At 37.8% G+C, this 12,991-nt stretch overlaps 2 protein-coding genes and 1 long non-coding RNA gene across 6 annotated transcripts in view; 1 reads left to right on the top strand and 2 right to left on the bottom strand.

The window, feature by feature from the left end:
- LOC145449236 (uncharacterized) overlaps positions 1-11,713 on the bottom strand; it is a 27,392-nt gene extending 15,679 nt beyond the window's left edge. Inside the window, exons 1-4 of one of the 3 annotated variants that reach the window (XM_080327708.1) lie at positions 10,973-11,713; positions 10,337-10,452; positions 9,866-9,940; positions 8,599-8,766 (exon numbers count right to left, since the gene is read on the bottom strand). In XM_080327708.1, coding sequence (XP_080183834.1) covers positions 8,599-8,766; positions 9,866-9,940; positions 10,337-10,452; positions 10,973-11,006 — 393 coding nt within the window. In that variant the 5' untranslated portion in view covers positions 11,007-11,713. The remainder of the gene's footprint in view (positions 1-8,598; positions 8,767-9,865; positions 9,941-10,336; positions 10,453-10,972) is intronic. The other 2 variants (XM_080327709.1, XM_080327707.1) reach the window with 2 other exon arrangements.
- On the top strand, positions 1,235-3,999 carry LOC145449239 (uncharacterized). 2 transcript variants are annotated; one of them, XM_080327715.1, is made up of 7 exons: positions 1,249-1,528; positions 1,610-1,762; positions 1,983-2,141; positions 2,201-2,246; positions 2,307-2,365; positions 2,769-2,936; positions 3,035-3,999. In XM_080327715.1, exons 1-7 carry the CDS (start codon positions 1,433-1,435, stop codon positions 3,227-3,229), a joined length of 876 nt encoding a protein of 291 aa, XP_080183841.1. In that variant the 5' UTR covers positions 1,249-1,432; the 3' UTR covers positions 3,230-3,999. The 2 variants fall into 2 exon arrangements, with proteins under 2 accessions (XP_080183842.1, XP_080183841.1); XM_080327716.1 differs by lacking the exon at positions 2,769-2,936 and having other exon boundaries at positions 1,235-1,528.
- Positions 2,720-4,617, bottom strand: LOC145449241 (uncharacterized). Its single transcript, XR_013918186.1, has 2 exons — positions 3,992-4,617; positions 2,720-3,407 (listed from the first exon to the last, which is right to left on the bottom strand). It is a non-coding gene; the product is annotated as an uncharacterized LOC145449241 (long non-coding RNA).
- Positions 11,714-12,991: the final 1,278 nt, after the last annotated feature.

Here is a 12,991-nt window from a genome sequence, read left to right as displayed (position 1 = left end):
CTACAACCTAAGGGCGCGGAAATATATTTTTTTAATGTTTATTCAACTCAACGAATACCCATCGCCCTGCTTACTATATTTTTGAGCCGCATGAGTTAATTGAACGCGCCGCAAATTAGTACAAATCATCGACAGCAGTTATTTTATGTTCATTATGAAATTACCCTGCTTATGCTGTAAATGAGTTTAGTTGTTGAAAAATCACAGTAACATGATAAATATGTTATACTTAATCTCATCAGCGCGGCATACAACATTTTATAGTTCACATCTTCAAGCTGAAAAGAGGATGTACCATCAATTAGTACTTACCAATCATGATGAAGAGACAATTTCTTATGGGCTCAACCATCAAACTACGACTTAATTGGATATAAATAATATCGCCCACAAATAAGTACAAATTAACGACACTGGGTATTTTATGCTTATTATGAAATTACTTTGCTTGTGCTGTAAAAGAGTTTCGTTATTGAAAAATCATTATAGCACGATAAGTATATTATAATTAATCTTATCAGCGCGGCATACTACATTTGAGTAAATTCATTCAATTAGCTTGTGTTCATTATGAAATTATTTGGTTTATGCTGTAAAAGAGTTTCGTTATTAAAAAACACTGCAACATGACTATATTTTAGAGCCGCATGAGTTAATTGAACACGCCGCAAATTAGTACAAATCATCGACAGCAGGTATTTTCTGTTTATTATGAAATTATTCTGCTCATGCTGTAAAAGAGTTTCGTTATTGAAAAATCACTGTAACATTATAAGTATATTATAATTAAACTCATCAGGGCGGCATACAACATTTTATAGTTTACATCCTTAAGCTGAAAAGAGGATGTACCATCAATTAGTACTTACGGATCATGATGACGTGAATATTCCTTATGGGCTCTATCACCAAACTACGACTGAATTGGATATACATAATATCGCGAATGGTCTTATTCAGCAATGTCGCGTGTATGAGTTAGAATTTCGTCAATGCGATCTCAATGAAAACCTCGTAAAGATTCTACTGGATAAAATTCGTGGATTTGAATTTGTGGTAAACGCCTTCACACATTCACTCGTAGTCACTGATCATTATATATTGACGTTCAATATAAGTATGTTATCTGTATAATATTCAGATACGACTTTAAAAAAACTTTTATCGTAATCGCGTTGTTCCCTATTACTAATGTGTTAAGGCGAGAATTGAAGGTAACGTAGCGAACAATGCTCAATTGCTACTTGTATAGGAATCAGTCGCAATAGCCTTATTAGATAGGCTATAGCCAAAGTTGATCAGTGTTAAACTGTTCATAGCTCATTTAGCGTTTTATGCGTTAAGTTTTGCGCTCGTTCAGGTCGAAATAAGAAAACTCAGCGTTACAGCACACGACGACATTGAAAACCTCCTCCCAGTAATATGCGAGTTGATGAAGGAGTGTGGTTCGACGGAGCTCAATCTGGAAGAAAGTGATGGATCCGAAGATTTTCTAATCATTTTGGATCAACTTATCAGGCGGCATCAGGTATTGATGATGGGAAAAGCTAGGCGCTGATCTGGTATAGAACCTCTCGAAGTGAGATTTCCTAATACCTCATTCCCATAGGTGAAATTACGAAACCTCAATCTCAGCTACAGGGAAAACATTAACTTTACGCAACTCGCGACTATTATTTCGAACGATCTAACCTATTTGTCACTTGTGAACTCGCACTTGCAGTCAAAAGATTTCGTTGCTCTACAGCTCAAAAACAGTAAGGTATGTGCGATTATTGCTGGGTATAGTCGTTAATGATCACATTCTGTATGAGCGATTGTACAGAGATGGATGGATAGAGGAAATTCTAGTTTCCTCTTAGCACATTTCGTGTATATTATGACGTGAGTGGCTAATCAACATTTTTTCCTGTTATCAGTTTGAAATGTTTTATATCTGATCAATGCTGATCGTAAATTGACAGTTTCCTGTATTTGTTCAGCTCCAATATCTTGACATCAGCTACAATCAGCTGGATGAAGAGTGTATGACCGCGCTGCCTGCCTTACTTTGTAAAGACAAAGCGGTTACTCTTATCATGAAGGGGTGTGACATTACACCAGAGGAAATGCGCGCTTTTGAAAGTTTTGCTTCTATCGAGGTACTCACTCGTTTCTATAGTTTTGTGTGTCATTTTGAAATAAATTACTGTAATTGTAGGTCGAAAACCTTGATCTAAGTTATAATACGGATATGGAACCGACAGGTTTGAAAGAAGTTGGATGCTTTGTAAGGAAGCATAACACGAAAAACGTTCGACTTTCAGCTTGCGAATTGGACGAAGACTCACTAATCTCATTAAATAAAGGTCTCGGAATTCATGAGGTGATCATTTGAACTAGACCCGTTATGTTTTGTAACTGAAATAATCAATCACAGTGTCATGCTTATGTGAGTTTTAGTCATATTCAAGCATGACATCTCATCGATCGATAGAACTTTTATCATCAATAAAGTGTTTCTGATCACATCTGAAAAAAAAATACTATCACTGCTTCTAAGCAAGAGGTTTTTTCAATCGTTCATTCATTTTAAATCTAATTTGGATGGTTTCTTCAATAACCTTTCGAGCTTCATTATTGTCTTCGGTGTTGCATCAGTTTTGCTATTAGGAGCAGAAATCGCAAAAATTGCTCAACTGTTGATAAATAATATTATGACTAATCTATTACAGGTGTCGAGTCGTTTGTAGTCTCGTAAAATATTTGAACATTACACCATGTTTTAGCTGCACTCGCTGGATTTAAGTAGGAATCCTGGTATTTCATCCTGCTACAAAACACTAACTAAAGTCCTGTGCAATTCCCGTGTGGAAGAATTTAATCTGAGTAATTGCAAGATGCTTTCCATGCAAATCAGGAATCTGAGCGAAGAGACGGGAAAGCGATGCGCTACAGTAAGATCTTTCTGCTTAATAGTAGATCCCGATGTAGCGATGCAGTTCGTTTCTGTATTTTTTAAATTGATCTAAATCGCCTATTATTCAATGAACAGCTAAAGGCAATCGACCTCAGTGATAGCAACAGAACGATAGTCGACGTGGAATACGTGAATTCCATTCAGAGCTTCGTGAGATATAATCCTGAATGCCGCGAAGTCAAACTAGTCTTATCGCGCTTGAGTGGGGAAGATAGGAAGACCTTGAGAAATCAACTGTACTCACCCTGTAATGGGATATTTTCCGAATAAATATATATCTAGAGGGAATTAGGCGTTCGTTTTCCTTCACTTGATAATACTTGGCGTGTTCATTTGCCATATTCCATGCAATATTTGATATAATTTGAGCATAACTCTGCTAGGGTTTGCCTAGTGACAGTACTTACTCAAGTTGTTATGGTTATGGTTTAGAGCAGGGGTGGTCAAACTATAGATTACTAACCTACGGATAGATACGCAAGTCCCGTCGTTACGCTCCGGCAAGCAGTTACACTTATTGCTCAGCAATCTAAAAGCACCATAATTGGTGGTATTACAACTTGCGACCTGAGAGGTGAAATTTATTGAAACTGGTCTTAATCGAGAGCTACTGTCGCACTGATTCTGAGAATACAAATTAAAATCTTGTCAGGGAAATGGAACCATGTCAAACCATCCCTCAAAGTCTGAAAATCGGCATTGTTCTGAACAATCGCTTGACGAAATTGGCCATTGTTTTGTTCATCCTGTTGCGGTGGTGCCATTGTTGGAACTATGCCGATTTTCAGATTTTGAGGGCTGTTTTGAGGTGGTTCCATATCCCCGGCACGATTTTAATTTGTATTTTCGGAATCAGTGAGGCAGTAGCTCTCGATTAAGACCAGTTTCATTACATTTCAGCCCTCGGGCCGCAAGCTATAACTCCACCAATTATGCTTCTTTTGGATTGCTCAGCAACAAGTGTAACTGCTTGTCGGAGCGTAACGACGGGACTTGCGTATCTATCCGTAGGTTAGTAATCTATAGTCCAACTGAGGCCAAAGTTCACCGAAAACTCTGCGATTCTGTGATAGGCACAAGCGCGCATAATCTCAGATACCGACAAGCACGCCAGCGGCTTTTTAGTGATGATTTAAATAGCCTTATACTCGACATGAAACAATTATGCAGGTATTAGAATAAGACCCTAATGAGTTGTACTGCGAGTTGGAAGTAAGTCCAATATTTGATATAATTTGAGCATAATATTGATTTTGCTAAGCAACCAATTATTACAAAGCCACATAAGCTTGGGCTGATATCACAGTGATATTTATACAAATGATAAATAGTACGAGAGAGGTTTTGGTTGTGTGAGAGATTGCATAGTTCCAGTCCAATAACGCTGAGAAATGTATACGTCATTATGCGCATTGCAGTTGAAGCATGTGCAGTAATGATTACGTCATTATGATTGCGTACTTGATTACTTTAGTTATTACGAGAACGGCTTAGCTTAGTTCCCAGTAACGGTGAGATAAGATTACGTCATTATTGCGTAAGTTGATCACCTTTGTTATTGTACTTGAAGCAAGTGCAAGGCAATATATAACGTGTCTTATTTATTACATGATTATTCGTTTATCACACGCTGTAAATTGAATATGTCTAAGATTACTGCTAATGATACGCAGTTGGTTATCGCAGATGGATGCAAAACAATCCTAATTCTCAACAAATTTAAATATTTTAAAAAATATTCCATTTTTTAAATATTATTACTTTTGTTCTAACTTTGGAATATTAATTATATTTTTTCATTATTCATTGAAATCACAGTAGCATAATTTTAATAAATCTCACAAAGTAATAATATAAAAATTGGTTGATATTGTGAATATCTAATCATTGTGAAATTAGCAATTATCTCGTGTTGTTGATGAAAATGATCGGCTTACGTTGTTATAAGCACCAAAACATGATTTAAATATTTTTAAAATATTCCAATTTTAAAAATTATTATTACTTTGGTTCTAACTTTGTAGTAATAATTATTAATAATAATATTTCATTATTCATTGAAATCATTGTAGCTTATAACAGTGAACATCTTTTGTACAACAAGCTCCTAGTTTAATTAAAATTAGAGCTACACAAAATTCAAACACCTTGCAACCCTCATGAAGATGCATCGTATCATTACACAATAATAAACTTCCTTTGATAGTCAACATTTAATTGTGACATCATAAATTCGTATTTTGAATTTTTTGAGATGAGATAAGATTGTTTGATATGCAGGTCGCACATGAAGCAGATCTCTCGAACCTGTACTATAGTAATGTGTTAGATGTGTACTCAAATGTATATTGTGAATAAGACCAGTTACGCCCCAGCTACCGTGTTGGTTAACCCGTTGTGAAATTTCTGGCGCCATATCTTCACCGTCACACTTATACTCAACGCGAACGCTATATTGTAGCTTAATTTCTTTATGTAGTACGTGCAAACATATGATGTGTGTCTCTCAATTTCCTTTCAAAATCCATATGATACAACACCTGGCCTCTACAGGGAATTAACTGAATACATTCTTGGACAATGGATCGTGTCGCAGTACCTTACCCTATGCACTACAAAATGCTATCATTTTACACAGTAATAATGAAACACAAACCAAAGTAATAATATCAGAAAATTGCCTAATATTATGAATATCTTAAGATTTTTGTGTGAAATTAGCCATTTTCTTGTGTTGTTATTGTTTCACTACCACTGATTTTTCTAATACTATTGTTGCTTTGTGAATATCTTATTAATTTTTTAGTTAAATTATCAATTATCTTGTGTTGTTGATGAAAATAATTAGTTTGTACAAACGACGTTCACTATTATAATTTACACGGCTTCAATGATTAATAAAAATAAGCCGATGCAAGTTTCCAGAATGCTGATGCTAGCTATGCTATTGGAGCCTTTCCAAATAGCAATACGCAGTACAGTTATCGCAGATGGATGCAAATAGTCCTAATTCTCAACAATTTGAATTGTCTCGGAATCACACCTATTGCGATATCAACTCTCCGCATTTTGTTGTATTTAGGGCTATTGCACAAGCTATCTCTAATATGCTGCAATATAGACAGGTTCAAACTTGTCTAGGGTATTCACTTCCCGTCAGCTAGCTTTTAAAGACGCATTGATAAGCGCGCCTATTTAATTACCTAATTTTCTTGACTGTCTTCGAATATTTCATCGACTATCATAAGGAACATTCGCTCATCGCTCATCATTCGCTCATCATATATATATTACATTGACTTTAACATCACTATAACGGAACTATAACGAAATATTATGTGTATGAGAGCTTTGGGTTTAAATCAAGAAGTAAGCATATAATAGGTGTATGTAGCAGGTTTTCACCATAACGTAGGGTGCAAATCAACAATTTTTGTATATCGAATGTTTGTAGCTCTAAGAAGATATTCGTATGAGAGACTACGATTATATCTTCGAGAATATCAACATAACCAGCATATCAACCAGAACTTTTAGGTTCGTTTTCCGATCGAAACCTCGGAAATGTCCCATCAAAAGCAGCGTATTACGCTTACTCTTGCCTGTTCCATCAAGCTCCGTACACCTTGATCTTTTCGGCTATATTGGCATTGCGGAATATACAACGTTCAGCGTTGGATGAACATTCCTAACAAAGGCATAGGTGTCCCCAGGGAACCAAGCTAACTTCGCTTCTATTCTTTTACATTGTTTGCAAAGCACGGTATAGACAAATCGGTATCGACACTATGCACGGTATAGACAAATCAATTTAAATCGACTAATAGATGGAGTATCACTGGATCACTGAACAAGCATGTGCGTTATATAATTATACTGTGATCGCAAACAGTACTGCGTTTAGCCTCAGCTATGCAACTAGTATTTAGAGCTAGCAGTGATATCCACTAAGTCATTTGCGTTTTTGTTATTATAGAGTATACGATTGAATCGCTACGAGTAACGCATTGTTGTCGAACTCATTGGGGAACAGATTTTTCAACGGTCAAGTATTTAGAGCTAGCAATGCTGTATGGGATCCACTAAGTTCAAACAATTGCGTTTTGTTATTGTCGAGTACCGCGCACCTATTGCGATATCAACTCTCCGCATTTTGTTGTATTTAGGGGTATTGCACAAGCTATCTCTAATATGCTGCAATATATACAGGTTCGGACTTGTCTAGGGTATTCACTTCCAGTCAACTAGCTTTTCAGGACGCAATGATAAGCGCGCGTATTTAATTACCTAATCGTTGGATGAACATTTCTGACAAAGGTATAGATGTCTCCAGGAACCAAGCTAACCTCGCTACGTAAGCTGATCATTTTCATCAACAACATGAGATAATTGCTAATTTCACAATGATTAGATATTCATAATATTAGCCAATTTTTATATTATTACTTTGTGAGATTTTTTTCACAATATTAACCAATTTTAATATTATTAGTTTGTGAGATTTATTAATTATTTTCAGTAATCATTGCTAGGTGGGGTTACGTAATTGTTCCAAAAATCAACTACGCATATGACGTAATCATGAACATGCTTCAACTACACAATCATAATGACGTATTTCTCAGTGTTATTGGACTGGAACTAGACGCAATCATGACGTAATCATATCTCAGCATTACTGGAACTAAACAAAGACGCTCTCGTAATAACTAAAGTAATCAACTACGCATGTTCACCGCAGAGTGCTGTTCATCGTAGCGTAACGATCATTTTTACGAATCCATAACTGTATCATTTGATATCGTTGCTCAGTTAAGTTATAGCAATCCATGTATTGACATTCGGCAATTTCATTGTCAGATAGCTCAAGTTTTTCACGTGCAAACCTATACCAGTTCATCAGGTCAATTCGATCCATTATGACGTATATATCATTAGCAGTAATCTTTGACATATTCAATCTACAGCCTACAGCGAATAATCATGTAATAAATATTACACGTTATATATTGCCTTGCACTTGCTTCAACTGCAAAGGCAATCAACGCAATATTGAGGTAATCATATCTCAGCGTTACTAAAGTAATCAACTACGCATATGACGTATTCATGAACATGTCTGGAACTAGACGCAATCATGACGTAATCATATCTCAGCGTTAGTGGAACTAAGCAAAGCCGCTCTCGTAATAAATAAAGTAATCAACTACGCATGTGACGCAATCATGGTGCAATACGCAATCATAGGTAATCAACTTACGCAATGACGTAATAAATATCTCAGCGTTACTGGACTGGAACTATGCTATCTCTCGCTCAACCAAAACCTCTCTCGTATTGGAACCACACCCACATCCTTCTGCATTCTGATTGGCTAACAGATGTCACGTGATCAAATACTCGACGCTGATTGGAGGGGGTATAAAGACAGGCTATAATACTACTAATGTGATTTAGAACTGACATTATATTCTTTGTGGTCGCATAAAAGGTACATATTTGAACTATCCACATCTTTCATCCTGTTATAATGAATGATACTTGAATACTCGACGCCTAATACTCGATCCAGAATCGACTTACTCAGGTAGAGTTCAGTAATACGGCAGGCCATACTCGCAATTCCCGTGTATACGAACCCTGTTCAAATTCTTGAAAAGAATGTGCTCGACGTTGCTGTAAAACTCATCAGGACTTTCGTGACACAGATCCCAGAGCCTAACGAAGGTCTTCAAGATATCTTCTTTTAGGAGAGCGTCGCAGATGCTTTCCAAAGCCTTGGGTTTCGCAGATGTTAGGTAATACGACTGAATAAGAAAAAAGGTATTAAACAGACTTAAAACCTGACGGAATTGTTCAGGAGATACTCTTAGTGGTACGCAACTTCAATACAATTTATTAATATGTATTCATATTGGAATAAACCCGAGTATTTTCGGCCGACACTCGACAGGTAAATCGTATCATCAAATGTAACATCGCCGGCATAAGAATTCACATATCCGAGGCGAACAGAAGGCGTATAGGCTCAATGTACTGATTTCAGATTACAGGCCAACACGTAGTCCTTTTTGGCTCAACCAATAACTTGATTGTGTTATATGCAATCCTATAATTTCAACGACTACTTCATCTCGGAGTCAAAAGCGCACAAGTACAGCACACGCGCATCAACGAAGAACACTACCATAAATGATCAGGACGGAATACAAGAAAACGCATTGCTCTATCAAGTATGCCGGACCCCAATTGTGGAACAGCATCTCGCCGGCTATCCGAAAGTCGTCGAGCATGTCGGCATTCAAGTCGAAATACAAGCAATTACTACTAAATAAATACAGCTAGTCCATCCTCAAGATTACCGGAGCACGACTGACCTATCGATCTCGCTTCCCATGACATGCCGCCCTATTTCTTCTAAATGAATACTATAGTCAGCAGCTTTCGGGATTATTGGACCACGACCTAACATCGGACCTCGCCCTCCGCCACATGCCACCTCATTTTGTCGCTTGCGTCTTATATTCTCTGCATTACTTTTAATTCAGTGTGCATGCCTCTTCTTTACTTCGCCTAGGCTAAGGTGGGTGTCTGATCTTGAAGGCTACTCCAAGTTGTTTCGACTCCTTCCTATCTTTTCATTGTGTCGCAGTCTTGGTATGTTTTGAAATGATGAAAATATTAATAAAAACTGATAGTGGTGCGAAATCGGTACATTCTCTATGCAACCCGTTAGTGTTGTTACGTGTTAATTCATGGGTTCTCGATCCTTAGTTTCGTAAGCCCTGCTCTATAGAGTCCATACACGCACCTTGCCAATTCAAGTGAGATTGACGCTCAGGCTGATTCTGGTTTGCATTGTTTAGTCTCGTGAGTCGTGAATGCTATTGCCTCGTGGGGACTTACCTTAAGAATTTCGTTCAGATCGTCCACGGCGGTTTCATCAAAGTTTTGTGACTGCTTGAGGTTCTGCGCGGATACCTGCAATTTTGTTAAAAGGTGTCAATCAATCAATCAATCAATCAATCAATCAATCAGGTTTATTAATATTTTCATCGTTTCAAAACATCACAAGACTGCGACTGCGGTGTAGGAGCGTTCTTGGCAGTGGTAAATTAAATTCGTTTAAGAGCATCGGGTACCAGTGTAAGACCACACGTGTGACAGTTCGGTCGTTTTTGTCGTTTCAAAACATGACATGTATCGCAGTGTTGTGGTGTATTGAAATGATAAAGCCTTCAGCAATAAATTGAATTGAATTGACAATATTGCGATAATATGAAAATATAGGAATAAGGCATCGAACCGATCGACTTACCGATATAGCAAACGTCGCTACGATAAAAATGGCGCACGCGATTCTATTTTATAACTCACCCTGATCTTATCCACGAGCAGATCATCTTCATTTTTCGGGGCGTCCGGATTTTCCGGTTTCGAGCGACCCTCTCCGGCAGCTGCATTGTCTGATTTTGCAGTTACGGCTTGGGAGTCTGTTGATTTTATAAATATAGAACATGCAATTTCAAAAATTAAAGTTTAGATTTACTCTTATTCAAGTTTGAATTTTAATTTTAATTCGGTTTTATAATCCCGGTGTGTTGTTAAACAATTTAATACACCACGACGCAGCACATATTATATGTCGTCTTTTTAATCCGATGAACCGGCTTTGATGACTGTTGCATCTGGCAATGTCCGTTGCTCATATCTGACGAGTCTAAATTTGCCCTCAGTCGTCATACCGTTTCTTAGAAGATAAATAAACTTGTTCTGACTTCCTTATGACGAACTTCAATTTACACTTCGCAAAGGATCAGAGCACGACTTGGAAAGCCAACCAAACCGAATATATAGTCTGTAGTAGTACAGTAGGCTTATGTAGTACGCAGAAAATACAATACGGCTATGTGATATTGCGCAATGAGTGCTAGCAGGTAGACTCGCCGTGATATATCTTGATAACCTGGTACACGAGTGTTCCAACTTTCAGAATTCGTAACGGTAACTCACTTGCAATCTTTGTTTTCGATGATCCACTTCCCATTCTGCCTGCCGAAGCTCACAGCCAAAAGATCAGCTGGCGATTTCAGATCGGTACGAACAGATGACAATAAGTCTCGTGCGTTCATTGTTATTGATGGGTGTGTGTTTACATCTACGCTGCGCTCGGCCCGATTGTCCCGCTTCTATTGTTGGCATAACTACGACAGGAATTCAACCATGGCGAATGAGAGTCACAAAACGCAAAACAGATATTTCACTTGAAATTTTGAGTTTCAAATACGCAAGTTATTACGTATAAATCCCCAGCACGTGCACTGTACAGAATCTGGTTGCAATTCGCGTCAACAGTTCAACGATTCGTTAGTAGGATTTCCTAATTTCCCTATGCGATATCTTTTATCTAGTTCCGACGAGATCGAAGCAATTCAAAGGATGTTCTTGATGCTGAAACGTAGTTCCGTTGAATTACCAACCGTTCGAACAATTCTACCGCAGTGAATCAACCATACGATGCTGGAAGTTTGCGTCCACGGTAGGGTTACCATATTTAAATTTTTTTGTACTTCGTGGTCGGTTGACTAGAAAAAACGTCAACTTTCTGGCTCAGCTCCCAAAATACAGTTTTTCTTTCACATTCTCAGTTGGTTGACTAAAACAAGGTCAACTTTCCGGCTCAGCTCCCGAAATAGCCGCCGGAGCGTTACTCAGTGGTGCTGATTTACTGTATCTTAGTCGAATTTTGCCCTATATTTAACCAAAAGTCTCAAAAAGGAGGACATTTAGGCGTCCTCCGAGGACACTTACATAATAGAGGACAAATCCTCTCAAGAGGACGTATGGTAACCCTAGTCCACGGTAAATTGTGGATCGAAGTGACGCTCCATATCACTTGGAGCGAAAAAGCACCAGTGTAACTAGCAGGCGCGTAGCCAGCAGAAAGAGAGAAGTTTCATAATTTGCCGTGTCTACCTAGAAATTTTGGATGTAGAATCGGGGTTCCGATATTAAAATAGGATGAGATTCGGGCCAATTCCGCCACTGGCTACGCTGCCTCCTTCAACTAATTTTCTTCTATCAGTACATCTAGACATCTGTGTCGCTATATATTCGCTATCGAACGAGCTCAGAACCAGACTTGGACAACTGGAAAATTTCCAGCCTTTTCAAATTAGATTAGAACTAGAATTAGAGCTACACAACTTTTCCCAAATTAGATTAGAATTAGAATTAGAGTTGCACGATGTTTTCCAAATTAGATTAGAATCAGAATTGGAGCTACACAGATTTTTCCAAATTAGATTAGAATTAGAGCTACACACGTTTTTCCATATTAGATTAAAATTAGAATTAGAATTACTGAATTCGCAAAAACCTGGAAATTGAATGAAATTGTGAATAAGAAATAAATACAGCCAAACTTCATATCACATCACAATGCATTCTCATAACCATGACAATGGTTTTACCAACACGAGGTCATATTTTGGGGCCGGATATCTGATTTGTGATTTTGGAAGAATGCGAAATAAAGCAGTTTGAAATGATGAACCTGATTTCCGTTTCAAATTAGTGTTGTTGTTTCTAAAAAAGCTATTTGCCTGTGCCCAACAACACTTTTCCTCACTAGCTGAAATGACTTCAGCGATGGCAACAGTATAGAAATTAAACATGGAACGGCAACGACCGATTTTGCAGCTTCGTTCCGCTTCGCGGAGGCTGGAGAGGAGAATTGTTTTGCGTAAGCGACTGTACGATTTCTGGCAATCCAAAAGCTATCTTCCCGAGCGCAGAAATTATTGAATCTGGTCTTGATCGAAAGCTACTGTTGCACCGATTCTGAAAATATAAATTTAAATTATGATCAGGCACTGATCCACCTAGAATCTGTTCTCCAAGTCTGAAATATCGGCATTGTTCAGAACAATCGGGTAACCGCAACACAATGACCATAACAGTGACCCGTTGCGACTCTCTGATTGTTCGAACAATGCCGATATTTCGACTTGGAGGACGGATTCTAGGTGG

Source organism: Botryllus schlosseri, chromosome 10 (genome assembly GCF_051294905.1).
Source record: "Botryllus schlosseri isolate E-star chromosome 10, Bs_hap1, whole genome shotgun sequence".
NCBI lineage: Eukaryota > Metazoa > Chordata > Ascidiacea > Stolidobranchia > Styelidae > Botryllus > Botryllus schlosseri.
The sequence above is the reverse complement of the archived record's forward strand: the minus strand, read 5'-3'. Positions and strand labels throughout refer to the sequence as shown.

Coding starts and splice junctions, on each gene's coding strand:
- LOC145449239 (XM_080327715.1), top strand. CDS start 1,433: ATGAAGGAGTGTGGTTCGACGGAGCTCAATCTGGAAGAAAGTGATGGA. Junction 1,529..1,609: donor AACTTATCAGGCGGCATCAG/GTATTGATGATG, acceptor TCATTCCCATAG/GTGAAATTACGAAACCTCAA. Junction 1,763..1,982: donor TACAGCTCAAAAACAGTAAG/GTATGTGCGATT, acceptor GTATTTGTTCAG/CTCCAATATCTTGACATCAG.